The sequence below is a fragment of the Carassius auratus genome, unplaced genomic scaffold (genome assembly GCF_003368295.1).
Source record: "Carassius auratus strain Wakin unplaced genomic scaffold, ASM336829v1 scaf_tig00216437, whole genome shotgun sequence".
In the NCBI taxonomy this organism is placed as follows: domain Eukaryota; kingdom Metazoa; phylum Chordata; class Actinopteri; order Cypriniformes; family Cyprinidae; genus Carassius; species Carassius auratus.
In genome coordinates, this window is record NW_020528572.1 from 870225 (window position 1) to 884660 (window position 14436).

The 14436-nt window shown below is 37.5% G+C and overlaps 1 protein-coding gene across 4 annotated transcripts in view; it reads left to right on the forward strand.

Annotated features, from left to right (window-relative positions):
• Positions 1–14436, forward strand: part of LOC113098206 (glutamate receptor ionotropic, NMDA 2B-like) — a 97407-nt gene that overhangs the window by 13251 nt on the left and 69720 nt on the right. For all 4 annotated transcript variants that reach the window (XM_026263198.1, XM_026263199.1, XM_026263200.1 and 1 more), the window contains exon 3: positions 4084–4701. In XM_026263198.1, the coding sequence (XP_026118983.1) occupies positions 4084–4701 (618 nt within the window). The remainder of the gene's footprint in view (positions 1–4083; positions 4702–14436) is intronic.

Here is a 14436-nt window from a genome sequence, read left to right on the forward strand (position 1 = left end):
TAGATTTGAGTTTGATGCATGATGTCTGTGCTTCGATGCGGCTGTACAGGATTGGCTTACGGGTAACCAATGATTTTAAACTTCAGACAAGCGTCCCCTAGCGAGAGAGAAAACACTTCTCTATTATGCCATTCCAGACTCTGTCTATGAAGCAAAGTGAAGTAGCAGAGTCTGGTATTACCAGGCTAGATGCTTGTGCCTTTAACCCAGAAACTGTGTAAACATCAAAAAAGAAACATGAATTTACCCTCAAGTAAAGCCACCTAAACACAAAGAGGGAACTTTGCTATTTAATGTTAAAAGTCTGCTACGTGTAGTCAGTGTGTGTTTTACTTGTGGATCAGCTGCAATTCAGTTCAAGCATTTCAGACGATTCTCTAACATACAGCTTGAAAAAAAAACATTTGTGGAGCTGACGTTGAGCCTTTAGCTCCTTAAGAGAAAATGTGTGGGATGTGTGTGTTTCATTTTATGTATTTATTCATTTATCGCAAGAGATGGTGGTATCATGTATGTTCTCAATTTTTTATAAAACTGTTTTTCAATTCATTTTTCAGTTGACTGTGAAAAGGTGTTACTATGGACTTTAAGACTATGAAATCTATATAGCTGTGTCTGTATATAGTCTTGGTTTGTGTGTGTGTGTGTGTGTGTGTGTGTGTGGAGGAAGGTTCATTTGAATAGTTGCTATGGAAACCAAGTTCTGTTAAAATGAGAGGCAGAGCCAAATAGAGCATCTTAGTCTCTCTCCTCCCTCTCTTGCTCACCCAGCTGCTGTCCTCCTAGTCTTCTAGCTCCCTATCTAGTGCTTATCTGTCCGATCTGTGTGCTTCCCTTTGCTTACCTGCTTTTAACGAGCTGATGATTAGAACGCTTCCTCTTTTTCGTCACTGCTCTCCTTCTGTCTCTGCTTCATTTATTTAGGTTTTTTTTCAATTCCGTTTTGCAGTTCCATCTCTATACTTTTCCATTCCCCCTCACAGATTTCTTTCTTTCTCTCTTTCTTCCTCCCACACTTTGTCCTCCTCCGTCTCTTCTCTCGTCTGCAGCAGAAGAGAGCTAATTCACAATTAGCATGTGTACCTGCAATTAGCACTGACAAACCTCCAATAATTAGCCTTATAAAAGCAGTCTTCCTTTTTCAAGCGTGTTTGCTTTCTTTCTGAGCAATGCCTCACTTATGTTGTCCTTTCATCTTTTTGTCCTCCTCTTCACCCACCATGTGTTTCTTTTCCAATTTTTTGTGCCTGTTCTTTAAAGACCCCTTGAAATGTGTTTTGTGGCTGTTAGCCGGCATGCCATTCTGTCGTTTAGCCTCAAAGACAGGCTGCTTTTCCTCACACAATGATAAAAGTCACTTAACTTAGCAAACTGTATCTTACATTATTTAAATGTAATTTGTATTGAAATCTATTTTAATCTATTGCTGTGATGAACAGCTGAATTTTCAGCATCATTACTCCACTGATCCTTCAGAAATCATTCTAATATGCTGATTGATGCTTGAGAAATGTTTCTTATTTTAACCAAGTTTAATATTTATGTGGAAACAATACATTTTTCAGAATTTTTTTTTCTTTGTTGAATAAAAAGTTAGAAAGGACGTAATTTATTTAAAATCTTTTGTAGCATTATAAATGTATGTCACTTTTTTAATCAATTTAAAGGGGTCATATGATGTTGCAAAAAAGACCAGTATTTTGTGTATTTGGACAAAACCATTACAACCCATTATAAATGATGCATTTGTTGCATCCAGCGTAGACATAATTATGGATCATAATGACTTATGCAGTCTTTTTATGTGTTGTGTTTCATCGCGCATGACCCCTTTAATGCATTCTTCCTGTATTAAAGTATAATATTTGCTGACCCCAAACTTGTGAATGGTAGTGTACTATATGTCTGTGCAAACTTCCTGTTTTATTTGAAAATATGTCTGCATGAAATGTATCGACAATGATCAAGCAGTTTCAGAAATGCCATCATTAAACAAACAGATACAAACATATTAGCTGATGCCTAACTTGTTCCACACCTCTGCTAATGAAAATGGCTCTAAATAACAAGTGTCAAAGTCACTGTGTGTGTTGTGTGTGAGTGAATATTCTGTTTGCTGATAAATCAACCTGTATGTTACTTGTCTAATTGCATTTGGTATTCAGTATACGCACATTACTCTCTCACTCTTTCTTTCTATATATAGTCTCATTGTGCTTCACAATCATGGTCTTTTGAACCCTTTGAACTCATTTTTAAAATGCATCTATTTGTGGGCCAGACTTTGTCTACACCGTATGAACCAAGTGTCCCCATAAGGGTCAGAAAATAGCAATATCTCAGTGTAAACAACTGATGTCACTCAAAGTCCCCAGGAGAAAGAAAACCCAGAATGCATTGTGATGCATTCCCCAGGATTGAAAAAAAATTGTGCAACAGTTTGAGGACCAAATGTTATAAGAATTTCACTAAATCTGACAAAACCTCCATTTGGGTCTGTTTTGGTCATCCATGATTATGGCCATCAAGGTATGACAGACGCAACTGCTACCTAAGCATTTCAGGACATTTTAGGTACAAAGATTGTTAAGATGAGTATGAATTATGCTTTCCTTTGAGAAAGTTTGGCCAGATATATTTTTTAGTTGGAAAAAAAATAAAATAAAACAATGCAGTCTCCTGCATTTAAAACAGTGTGCAATAGTTCAAGGACCAAATTGTTTTCAGACAAAACATCCTTTTTGGATTTCTATGGGTGGTATTTAAAGGGATCATGAACGGCCTTTGTTTTTTATTTTGTACCGTTCTCTGAGGTTCACTTTTATATGATCAATATTTCACATTAAAAAACACTATCTATAAGTAATAGGTTATTTTCTGTCCTGATTTTGACCCCCCTCATCTAAAAACTTTGTTTCAATAAGCGTGGAGGATTGTAGAAGTTTGTAGATTGTAGAAGTAGAACACCCACTGCTGTAATTGGCTTATGTTTGTGTACAACCTTCACAGAAAGACGCTGCAGTGATTTAGGTTAAAAACACAAAAAATACTCATTTCAAACGATCTGTAATAACAAAGCAATAGTGACCACGTTACTCACACTTGTGTGGCGTAACATTACTGTTAGATCCAGTATAGCCAGCAGAGCATCGTGTTTTAGTTTACATTTTTCTGAAAACCCGGCGTCGAATTGTGTCTTGTTTGTAAACAAATCCGCTGTGAAATGAAGTAAACAAAGGACCAAGTTCTTACTGACGTTGCCTAGAACTTTATTAAAAATAAAGTTCATCCACTCTTGCCTAACATTGGAATCAGAAAGGAACTCAAAGACAATGCAATGCATTTTCCACAACTTGGCACTGCCCAGCGTCTTGTTGTCTTCAGAGCCATCTTTATTATTTGGTTTCTGTGTAGACCAAAATTCGCCCCTCTTGTTATTAACGGTATATGAGCAAATGGGTGGGCGGGGCTAAACAGGCAGCGCTGTAGAAACAGGTGTTTATCTTTTTCTCATTACAGAGTGGCACATTCCACAAGCTGTCGTTTTGGCAGTCCGGCTTCAATAGATGCTGTTTTTAGACTAATGACAAAGTTTTGAGTTCTGAAACTTAAGGATGTTTTTATAGTACAGTGACAACTTATATATATATATATATATATATATATATATATATATCTAAAGATAAATTTTGGCCATCATGACCCCTTTAAGGGTACATATATTTTAACTATATTTTTATCAATTTAAAAAACTTGATATGGGGTTTGCCCTACTAATTTTAATTAGCTTTACATATAAATATTAGAAGTGATTTTTATGTCCATAGTTAGAAAAGCCTGTGTGTGTTTGTGTGACTGCTGCAAATGACCTAATTTTCCAAGACTGCCTATGTTTCTGTGATGTCTGTCCAACATATGTCAATAATGAAGAGGACAAACTCTTGAAATGAGGACAAAATGTTGGTTTACTTGCGAACTTCAACTCGAACTTACACCAATCAAGTTCACTTCGTGTGGATTTTGTGAATTCTTCTCCCAAACTGAAGTTCTCTCTGTCTCTCTCCTCTCTTTCTCTGTCTGCAGGGACTGTATCTTCACTCCTCCGCCATGCTTGTCAGCCTCCACCTCTCCTCTTCCCCTTTATCCGACCGTCGCGTCCTGTCTTTTGTCTCCCTGGCTTCTTCCTCCAAACCGCCCCTCACCCTCTCGCTCCTTCTTCTCTTTCTCTTCTTCTTCCCCACCTGCGAGTCTCGCCGTGGAGGCGGGATCGGGACGCCCACCGGGGGCATGAGCGGCGGCGAGCGCGGCCAATCGATAATCAGCCCTCCTCATTATCCTCCACCAGGAGTCAATCCAGTGGGTCCTCCATTGCCACCAAAGTTTGCTCAAGGCCTTAGCATTGCAGTGATCCTTGTGGGAAACTCCAGCGAGGTGTCCCTCTCTGAAGGTCTGGAGAAAGAGGACTTCCTCCACGTGCCTCTGCCTCCGAAAGTCGAACTGGTCACGATGAACGAAACTGACCCTAAGAGTATCATAAACCGCATCTGTGCTCTGATGTCCCGGAACTGGCTCCAGGGTGTGGTGTTTGGGGACGATACCGATCAGGAGGCCATTGCCCAGATACTGGACTTCATCTCAGCTCAGACGCACATCCCCATCCTGGGCATCCGTGGAGGCTCTTCCATGATAATGGCAGCCAAGGTATGACAAACTCAACTTCAACATAGACATTTTAAAACACTTGAGGCACAAAGGTTAAGATGAGGACAAATTATGCTCTTCTATAAGAAACTCTGGCCAGATTCTTCACTTGCGCAACGTTTTTTGTAAAAGTTTACTTTACACTTTACTATGAGAATGCATTAGTTAACTATTTAACATTAATTAGGAAACAGCATTTCTACAGCTTTTATTAATCTTAATGTAAATTTCAACTTTTACTAATATTTAGAATCAACTGCATTTGTTAAAGGGATATTTCACCCAAAAGAGAAAAATTGTGTCATAAAATGTCATTCCAAACCTGTAAGACTTTCGTTCATCTTCAGAAAAAAATATAAGTTTAATGAAATCCAAGAGCTTTCTGACAGATTTACTAAACAGTGGAATTTAGCTTGAGATCAATATTCCATAAAAGAGCGGATGGGAGTGGAAAGTCCAGCAAGTGATCTACTGACAAAAACACATACACAGCCAGTGCATTTGCCATAATGACCAACGCAATCTATCAAGAGCAGTGCAAGCATTAGCATAGGGTCAATGACAATCATCTGAGGGTAATCTAGTAGCAGTACAGGCGTAAAATGGGTTAAGACATAATTTTTTTAAAATTAAAATTCTGTCATCAATTACTCACCCTCATGTCGTTCCAAACCTGTAAGACCTTCGTTCATCTTCGGACCACATACTAAGATATTTTTGATGAAATCCGAGAGTTTTCTGTCATAAATGCGCATTGAAGACGGACTCAGAAAAGAAGATATTGTTGAATATAAATATTTTTGTTTTCTTAATTTACAAAAATTTTTCTTGTAGCTTCATAAAATTAAGGCTGTACCACTGACGTCACATGGACTATATTAATTCCTTACTGTCCTTCTGGGCTTTGAATGTGTCAGATGCGTTGCTGTCTATGCAGGCTCAGAAAGCTCTCTAAATTAATCAAAAGTATCTTTATTTGTGTTCCAAAGATGACTGAAGGTCTTAAGGGTTTGGAATGACGTGAAGGTGAGAAATTAATGACAGCATTTTCATTTTTGGGTGAACTATCCCTTTAACTTATGTTAACAAATGAGTCCTTATTGTAAAGTGTTTATATTTATTCTAACATAATAGCCCCTTTCACGCTGCAATCTCGGAAAATACACGGGTTATGTGTCCAGGCAATTGTTCCCAGGTCACTAGATTGTGCACCTTTCACACTGCCAGTGATTACACGGAATATGTGCGTGCGTTCACACACAACCCGTAAAGGTCCCATAAAGACACGTGACAGCAGGAATCGAAAATGCTAGGCACAGTAACTTTCACTTAAGCTGGCAAACAATCTCAGCTTCAGTGTGGATAGTGAGGAGCTAACTGATCTCTGCTTCATTACAGTTTACACTTTTTTTGTTGCGAATGCTGATCTTCAAAACACCTGGTACAAGAGTCACGCAATAACGCGTGTCATCACTACGACACAACCTTTACACCATTAGTTTTTGTTCACACAGAGCTCGTTCCAGGACTGAACCTGACAATGTTAGTAGGTCCCCAACCCGGGATTGATCCCGGAATCAATCCCAGGACGTGATTGCATTCACACAGAAGGTGACCCGGCAATGATTCTGCAATTTTCTGGGTCCAACGTGCAGTGTGAAAGGGGCTAATGTTCGTTTTGGGTCAGTGAGATTGTTATTCAGCACAAAGGCTTTGTAAATTACAAATTCAAGTTCAAATAAGTTTATTAAGTCTTTAGAACTTTACTTTAATCAAAGAGTCCTGAAACTAAAAGAAGACTGGAGTAATGAAACAAAGACTAAAGAGTAATGGCTGCTGAAATTACAACTTTGCCATCACTAATATGAATTACTTTTTAAAAATGTTACAATAGCAGTTTTAAACAGATATTTATTTTAATATGAATAAATCTTAAAACGATAACCTATTTTGTAATCACAATTTTGTTTTACTGTATTTTTGATCAAATAACCTTGGTGAGAATAATAGACCTTTTAAAAACAAACAAAAACCTTTGAATGGTACAGTAGTATATACAGTATAGGAAAGTCTCTATAGATTAAACCACCCTGAAAAATAGCATTATTTTTGAGAAAATACAGTAAAATTGTTTTCAATGTTATTTTTGGGTTTTATTGCTGATATGTAATGTATGCCATTGAAATATCCAGTTCTGAAGATTGAAGTCTTTCTTCATTCACATAGATATGATCTGTATTGACATAAAACATGATGGTCACTAGAGAAACAATCATACAAGACGCTGTACTGCCCACAAAGACGGTTACTTATCGTGTCCTGCCATAAGTTGTGCATGTAGAGCATTTCAGAGCATTTTTAATAGGATGCTTTAAAAGAAACTGCATGTGTAGACAGTAGACTCTTTAGGGTTTGGACCAGAGCCACACTGTCTACGCTTCTTCCCATCAAAGTCTTCCATTCTCACATGAATATTCATAAACGTATTCGTCTCTTTTTCTTTTTTCCACCAAGGTCAGAGTTGTGTAGCAGGTGTAACAGACTTGTGCCTGCTGTTAAGTCAGTGGAGGTCTGAACAGCTGGAAACAGATGTGATGGAATGCACAGTGCCGTGTACTGTCCGTGCTGTTGTTAACTACCTGAAATGTGCTTCATTAGGATTACTTGAAGAGGAGGAAGAAAGCGAGAGAAAATAATGGAGATGCATATTTGTTTTTCAAAAGACACTTTTTCTGGCCAGTAAGAAAGAAGGTAATAAAAAATATGAGACAGAGGGAGAAATGTGCAGAAAGAGAAGGAAATGTCAGAGGGACTTTTTGTAAATGCCACACAGTAAAAAAAAACAGGGAGTCAAGTACATTTATTTTGTCATCTTGGAGAATAAGAAAAACAGAAGAGGACAATAACTGCAGACATTTAGTGTTAAATACACCGTACAAACAAATATTACCTAAATTTTAGCACAGCATTCTCAAACTTTTTACAGCTGCATGCATAATCACGGCTGGCCCAAGAAGACCTATTTTGGCCGTTTTTGGGAACTTGGTACACCTGATGTACTCTGAGGGCCCTATAATACACCCGGCGCAATGCAACTCAAGGCGCAGCGCAAGTGTGTTTGTTTCAGTCCAAAGCCGTTTGCATTTTCTCGTCCAGCGCCACATTGTTTAATTAGCAAATGCATTTGCGCACATTTTTGTGCCCATGGGCATGCTGGTCTAAAAAAGAGGTGTGTTCAGGCGCATTGCTGGCGCATTGCTATTTTAGATTTTGAGATTTGAGCCTTGGCAACCAATTGAAATAAGTTGAAGGTGAAGTGCTAAAATTATTAAAAATGAAATAAAAATAAAGTTGAAAATAAAATAATTCAAATGAAAATGAATGCTTATTATAAAAACTCAAAACAAATAAAAAGCCAAACAAAATTACTAAAATGTAAATTAAAATTACATTAAAACAGAAATTTTAAAACGTATTGTTGTAAATTATATATAAATAATTCTAAAATAACATTGATATAGTCACAATCAAGCTAGACTTAAGGGCCATGTTCTTGTATTATGTTTACGATTTTTTATAATTTAATTGTTAGTTAGATACGCAACATAATGCAAAATAATAAATCAACCAAAATGAAGTGCCTAATGACCCATGATTTTTTCCCATGATGCTGTAGTGTGACCTGAAGTAGGCCATGTGTGCTAAAGTGGACTCGAGTTGACTTGAACTTGGAAAATTATAATTAACTTTTTAATTGTGTGAGTTTTATGTCTCCAATTAATTTTAGATGTACATAGATCCTGTTTAAACGCATTGGGAATGTACAACTTGTCTGTCAGCAATCTCTTTGTTCTAGATCTATTTTTTGCCATATCTGCAGGCTGTTACAAGGAGAGGAGCTCTTTTTAGTGTTGGTGTAGGGTTGTTAAAACGCACCACATCCTCTCGTAAGCCACCAAGGAGCTCGATAAGGGGCTAATTGAATTTAGCGGAAACATTTTACCATGCTCGATGCCTTTCCATCCAACCACACATACATAAACGAACTGTTATCTCCATTTTATGACTCTTTTTTTTCTTCCCAAGAGCAGTGGAGTGGATGGAGATCTTTAGATTTATATTATATTCATGCAGATATGACAAAAGAGAAGTCATGTACGTACATAAGCATCATGAGGAATATTAGGACTTCTAATTCTGTTACTTTACCCCTTGACACCATAATCAGTTGGAGTCCATCCACCCTACTAACTCCAGGCGAGAGATGCACTGGCTTATCCGTTCCGTGTGCTTTACCCAGTGTTAATGTGGAGTCATAGGAGCGCTGGGATACTTAACGAGTGCAGCCGCACTGCTAGTTTCATGCTTAATGGGAACACGCCTCTCTCACTGGCACACAGAAGCATTAGATGTGCATGTCGTATTTAGCTGGGACAGTTTAGACGGGGACGGTGTTGTCAAACCACTCATCAGATGCACCTGCCTGACCGGTTCATGCAACACGTGTACTTTTGAGAGAGAGAGAGAGCATAGTGCTTTCTTTTCTGCATTTGCATTTTCAGTCATTTGTGCCTCAAATGTTTTTATATGCCACATCTGTCCACTTTTTTCAGATGTTTTATTTAATCTGTTAGTGTTGTGAAACCGCATGACTGCATTTTTGCATTTGTGATAATTTGAGTCTGTTATTCTGCAACATTGATTTACAACACAGCGGGTTTCACGAGTTCGCACTGAGAATCTGGGATACAATCTAACCCAATACATTATATTTAAACTTGGAAATTAATGGAAAACGTATGGGGAAAAAAATATATTTTTTTGTTTTTATTAAAAATGTATTCATTAATTTAAAAAGATTATTAAACATTTTATTTGAAATGAAAATCAATTAATCAGAAATACAGTATTTTAGATTGTATAATATTTCTCTGCCACTAATCCAATAAGCTAATTTATGACATTACCTGTGTGAACCTATGCTACTGTCATTCAAAGAATAGTTCACCCAAAAATTTTAATTCACTCACCCTTAGGCCATCCAAGAGTTCACAGATTTTGAAAAATTTTGCATTACATCTTTTACTCACCAATAGGTCCTCTGGAGTGAATGGGTGCCATCAGAATGAGAGTCCTAACAGCTGATAAAACATAAAAATTTCCACAAAATTTGTTATCCATAATAACACCTCCGGTGAAAAATGAACATCTCCTATTTTTCTCTCCCATCAAAATCCATCACCATATTTATTTTGTCTGTTTGCACTTGTAAATTGTGCTTAATCTCCACATATTTCTTTCCTGATTCAGATGAGATGACTTCTTTACTGGAGAAAGCAATACAGAGGACTCATATTTTAGCTGAAACCAATTGTTTGAAGTTAAAACCATCTTTATCATGGATTTGTTTGTTTTTTATAAACACAGCTTTTCACTTCACAAGACTGGTTACTTGTTAATTATTGTGAATTTTTTATCAGCTGTTCAAATTCTCATTCTGACGGCACCCATTCACAGCAGAGGATCCATTGCTGAGCAAGTGATGTAATGCTACATTTCTCCAAATCTGTTCTGATGAAGAAACAAATTCTACAATTTAAATTATATATATATATTTAAAAAATTATATAAATGCAAAAAATATAAGTATTTTCAGTGGTGGGCTCACTAATGGATAGTGTTTTTAAAGCCTAAACAATCAGAGTCATACTGATACGATCAGTGGCTTGTTTCAAGTGATCCTCCAGTCCTCCTCTTCATAAATCTAGATGCTCTGCCGTAAAAAACCCTTGTCACGCACAAACACTTCAGAAGTGTCAGTTATTGATCGAAAGCCTGTTGCTCTGTCAGCATCGCAGGGGAAGCCATGCAACACTTTCACATTCGCACCTTGCGAGCGAACACTTGTGACCCATGTTTCAGTGTGCCGTTTCTCACTGTATGAAAAGATGTGGTGTCACGAATGAATACAGTAGTTATGACACATCACTAATGTAGAAAAGCAGTAGAGTGCACGTCGACATCACGTCCAGTGACTTTGACTCATCGCTTAAACCTAGAAGCATATAGTACAAAACAAGTAATGGCTTTCCTCTTAAATAATAGAAATAATTACAAATATACTACTTAATTAAATGAATATAAACTGAATATAAACTATATATCTATCAGTTTATATTAATTTTATATATATATATATATATATATATTAGGATTCTTTGATGAATAGAAAGTTTAGAAGAAAAGTTTTTATTTGAAACAGATTTTTTCTTTATTGTCACTTTTGATAAATGTCATGCATCCTAGCAGAATTAAAGAATGACATTTTTGTCAGAAATTGTCATGGCAATTTGAGTACTTTGTGAATGCCTTAGTATTTGTCTCCTTTTTGCCTTAATGACAGCAGCACTTGAGCTGCATTTACATCACAATTCTGAGCAAAATCTGATACACGCACTGCAGAATGAATTTAGAGCAATCCGAAGAGCATCGGCTCATTCATTTCTAGGTATCTCTAAAACAGTATCTGAAACCCAGATTTCCACCGGCAAATTTCCAGAACCATCACATGCAGCATTCAAAGGAGCTCTTCAGATCATCTCTAAGTCTGAATGCAAGAAAACACTGATCAAACGGCTGCCGAATGGATGGATGAATATGACAGCTGGAGAGGGAGGTAGAAAAAGACTAGAGTGGGAGAGAGAGAGAGAGGAAAGGAAGAGGGGACTGTTTTAAAATGAAACACGTGGGTGTGGAACAGAGGAAGAGGAAGGCACTCCACATGCAGTTACAACACACTTACATCTAAATGGAGGCATTCAAAAAAGACAAAGAACAGATTGAAACAGAAGAAACGTGACTTTTGGAGAGATGCAGCATTAGGGGATGATCACAGAAAGATGAAGAGGGTGAAAAAGAAGTGTTATAGGATAATTCGATGGAGAAAGAGAGAATATAAAAGAGCCCAAGCACAGATGGGGGAGCGAAAGCATGAGAGAGAGAGAGAGAGAGAGAGAGAGATGTGTGACATGCCACAGGAGGTGGTGGTTAAATAGAGGGGATTGAGGAGTGTTTTCAACCCTGTCTTTTCCTTAATAATTACTTTTACACGCTCTATCTCTCTCTTTCTGTCTTCTTCTACCCCACCCCAACCCCAAACACACTCTGTGGGCTGCACTGGTTGGCATGGCAACCGCTGCTACATACATTTCTATATATATGTGGAAGAAATGCAGGAGAGAAAGACAACAAGGGAGTCAGGAAAAGGCAGAAGAGGAGATTCAGAATAGGAACGTTTCAGTTGCTCTGCAAATACAGTATATTTAGTCTGTATAGGGAACAAGTGTACTTCGATATATCACTTTACATGAAATTCAGTCTCCATTTATTGTGTGCAACCACAGTCCTGTGTGACTTTGGTCAGTGACACTCAGTGAAAAAGAGTTGAGTATCTGGTGTTTTTATTCACTTGGTTTCTATGCTGTTCAGTTGTAAAAAAAAAAGGGGGTTTTAGTTAATTCTTTTTAATATGATACACACACACACACGCACACACACACACACACACACACACACACACACACACACATATATATATATATATATATATATATATATATATATATATATATATTCACATGGATGTATTTATGTATGTATTTATTTATTTAAAAAAAAAAATCACATATATTTAATATTTTTTGAAGGCCTTAAATGTATGTAGGCACATTGTAATGTATGGGCATTTATATTTAAGACCCCGAATCTGTGCATCTTATTGTTTGCTGATATTGCAGGGTGTCTAATGAGGTGAGGTGAAGTGAAGTGAACTGGTCAGTGTAGGGAGCAGTAAGCACCGCATAGGGACCCTGTGAATTGAAACACAGGTTGTGAGTTACTGAAAGGGCAAAGCAAGCATCAGAGGTTGTATTCAGGCTAAGAGCACATTAAACACACACTCTTCAAAGATCTCGGCTGGATGGGAGGCTTTACATCATGGGTGAAGTGGAGGGAATTGTACAGTATGGTACATTATAAAAGTTAAACATTATATTTAAGCCCCAGTGTGGCCGCAGCTATCCTTAAAGGAGTGTTCGTGGTGCAAAAAAAATAATATTTTTTTTATATATATATATGAGATGTGGCGATAAGCTGTAGTCATGCATTATGGATTTATATTGCTGTGAGTGGAATTTGTTCCAGTGTTTTACAGATCATGATAGTCATGTTTCTTAACTTGTGATTATTGTGCAAAAATGATCATATTTACCTGCTTTATGGCATCCCATCATAACAACAAAGTTGTAAGATTTAATATTTGGATACAAAAGATTAAATACAAATACTAAAATAAAATACTCGCTGTTTCATTCAGTCATTTTTTGTTGCTAGTTTTTTTATGTTTGTTTGCTGTGTTTCAGACTTAAAGGGATAGTTCAAATGTTTGATTAACAACAATCTTTAAAATATCTTCCTTTATGTTTAACATAAGAAAGCAACTCGTACAGGTTTGGAACAACATCAGGGTGAGTAAATGATGACAGAATTTTCATTTTTAGGTGAACTATCCCTTTAAGTCTGAGACGCAGCAAATTAAAAAGTCATTAAAAAGAAAAAACGAAACTAAGACTCTGGATATACAAACCGTAAACAAAGCAGCCCATGCCTAAAATTTGTATTAATCATGTTGATCACTTAGTCTTGACTTTCTATATTCCAAATGTTGTTTTAAAAATATTTGTGTATTGGGATACTCGGGTAAAATGAAGCTGTTAGATTCAGTGTGTGCCCTCTTGACTTCACCATTCGCCCGCTTTCATCACTTGCACTTTTCTTCTCTTGCACAGGTTCACTAAACTGAACAGACAAACATGCTCAATTGACCAAAAGGCCGCCGCCGGGCTCTGAATAGTGTCAGCGGAGCAGAGCACACCACAAAAACTGAGCTCACAGGCACTCAGTGTTTTGTAACTTACAAAATAAGTTTGCCCCATGTACTTCCATTGTAACTATCTTACTGTAACTTCATTGATTTCTTGTTTTGTGGTATCCAAATTATACATTTCTGTTGTTATCTAAATACGCCACAAATGTGTTTACAGCTTAACTTGAACCCAAAACACTGGAATAGTTGAATTGTTCCTCCACTGCCCCTCTTCAAAGCCACAATTTAAATTGGATACACAACTACTTTTGTCGTACCTCCAACATAGGCTAATAAAGTGAGTATTCAGTGCTGTCTAGCCAGTGAAATGCATTGTCTTTCAGCCCGAATACATATTCTGCATTAGGGAGATAGAGACAGTGCTATTGTTCTCTTTGATTAGGCTGTTGATGACATCCTGTCCATAAGCCCCTGGTATTAAACCATCATCATTGTTTCTCAGCTGTTGCAGTGGGGAGCTATAAGGCACTTGTGAGTGCTGAGAGGTGAAGGCCAAAATGGACGAGCAGGTTATTTATTCATCCCGTGGCGTCAGCTCAGCTGTATTGGAGGCAAGTGTGGATGTGCACGTATGGACCGTTGCTAGTGAGCTTGGGTGTAATCCTCAGACAGGCTGGTGGTGTTAGACTTGTGCGTGCTGTAAGTGAGAGCACACGGATACACAGACAAACAAGCACACACACTGGGGTTTGCTAGGCTATAGTGTTCTGCCGATCAGTTTTATGGAGATAAAGCCTTGAAGCCTCACGAAAACCCTGTGCTGCACTGAGCTGAGCAGCGCCTCAAAAGAG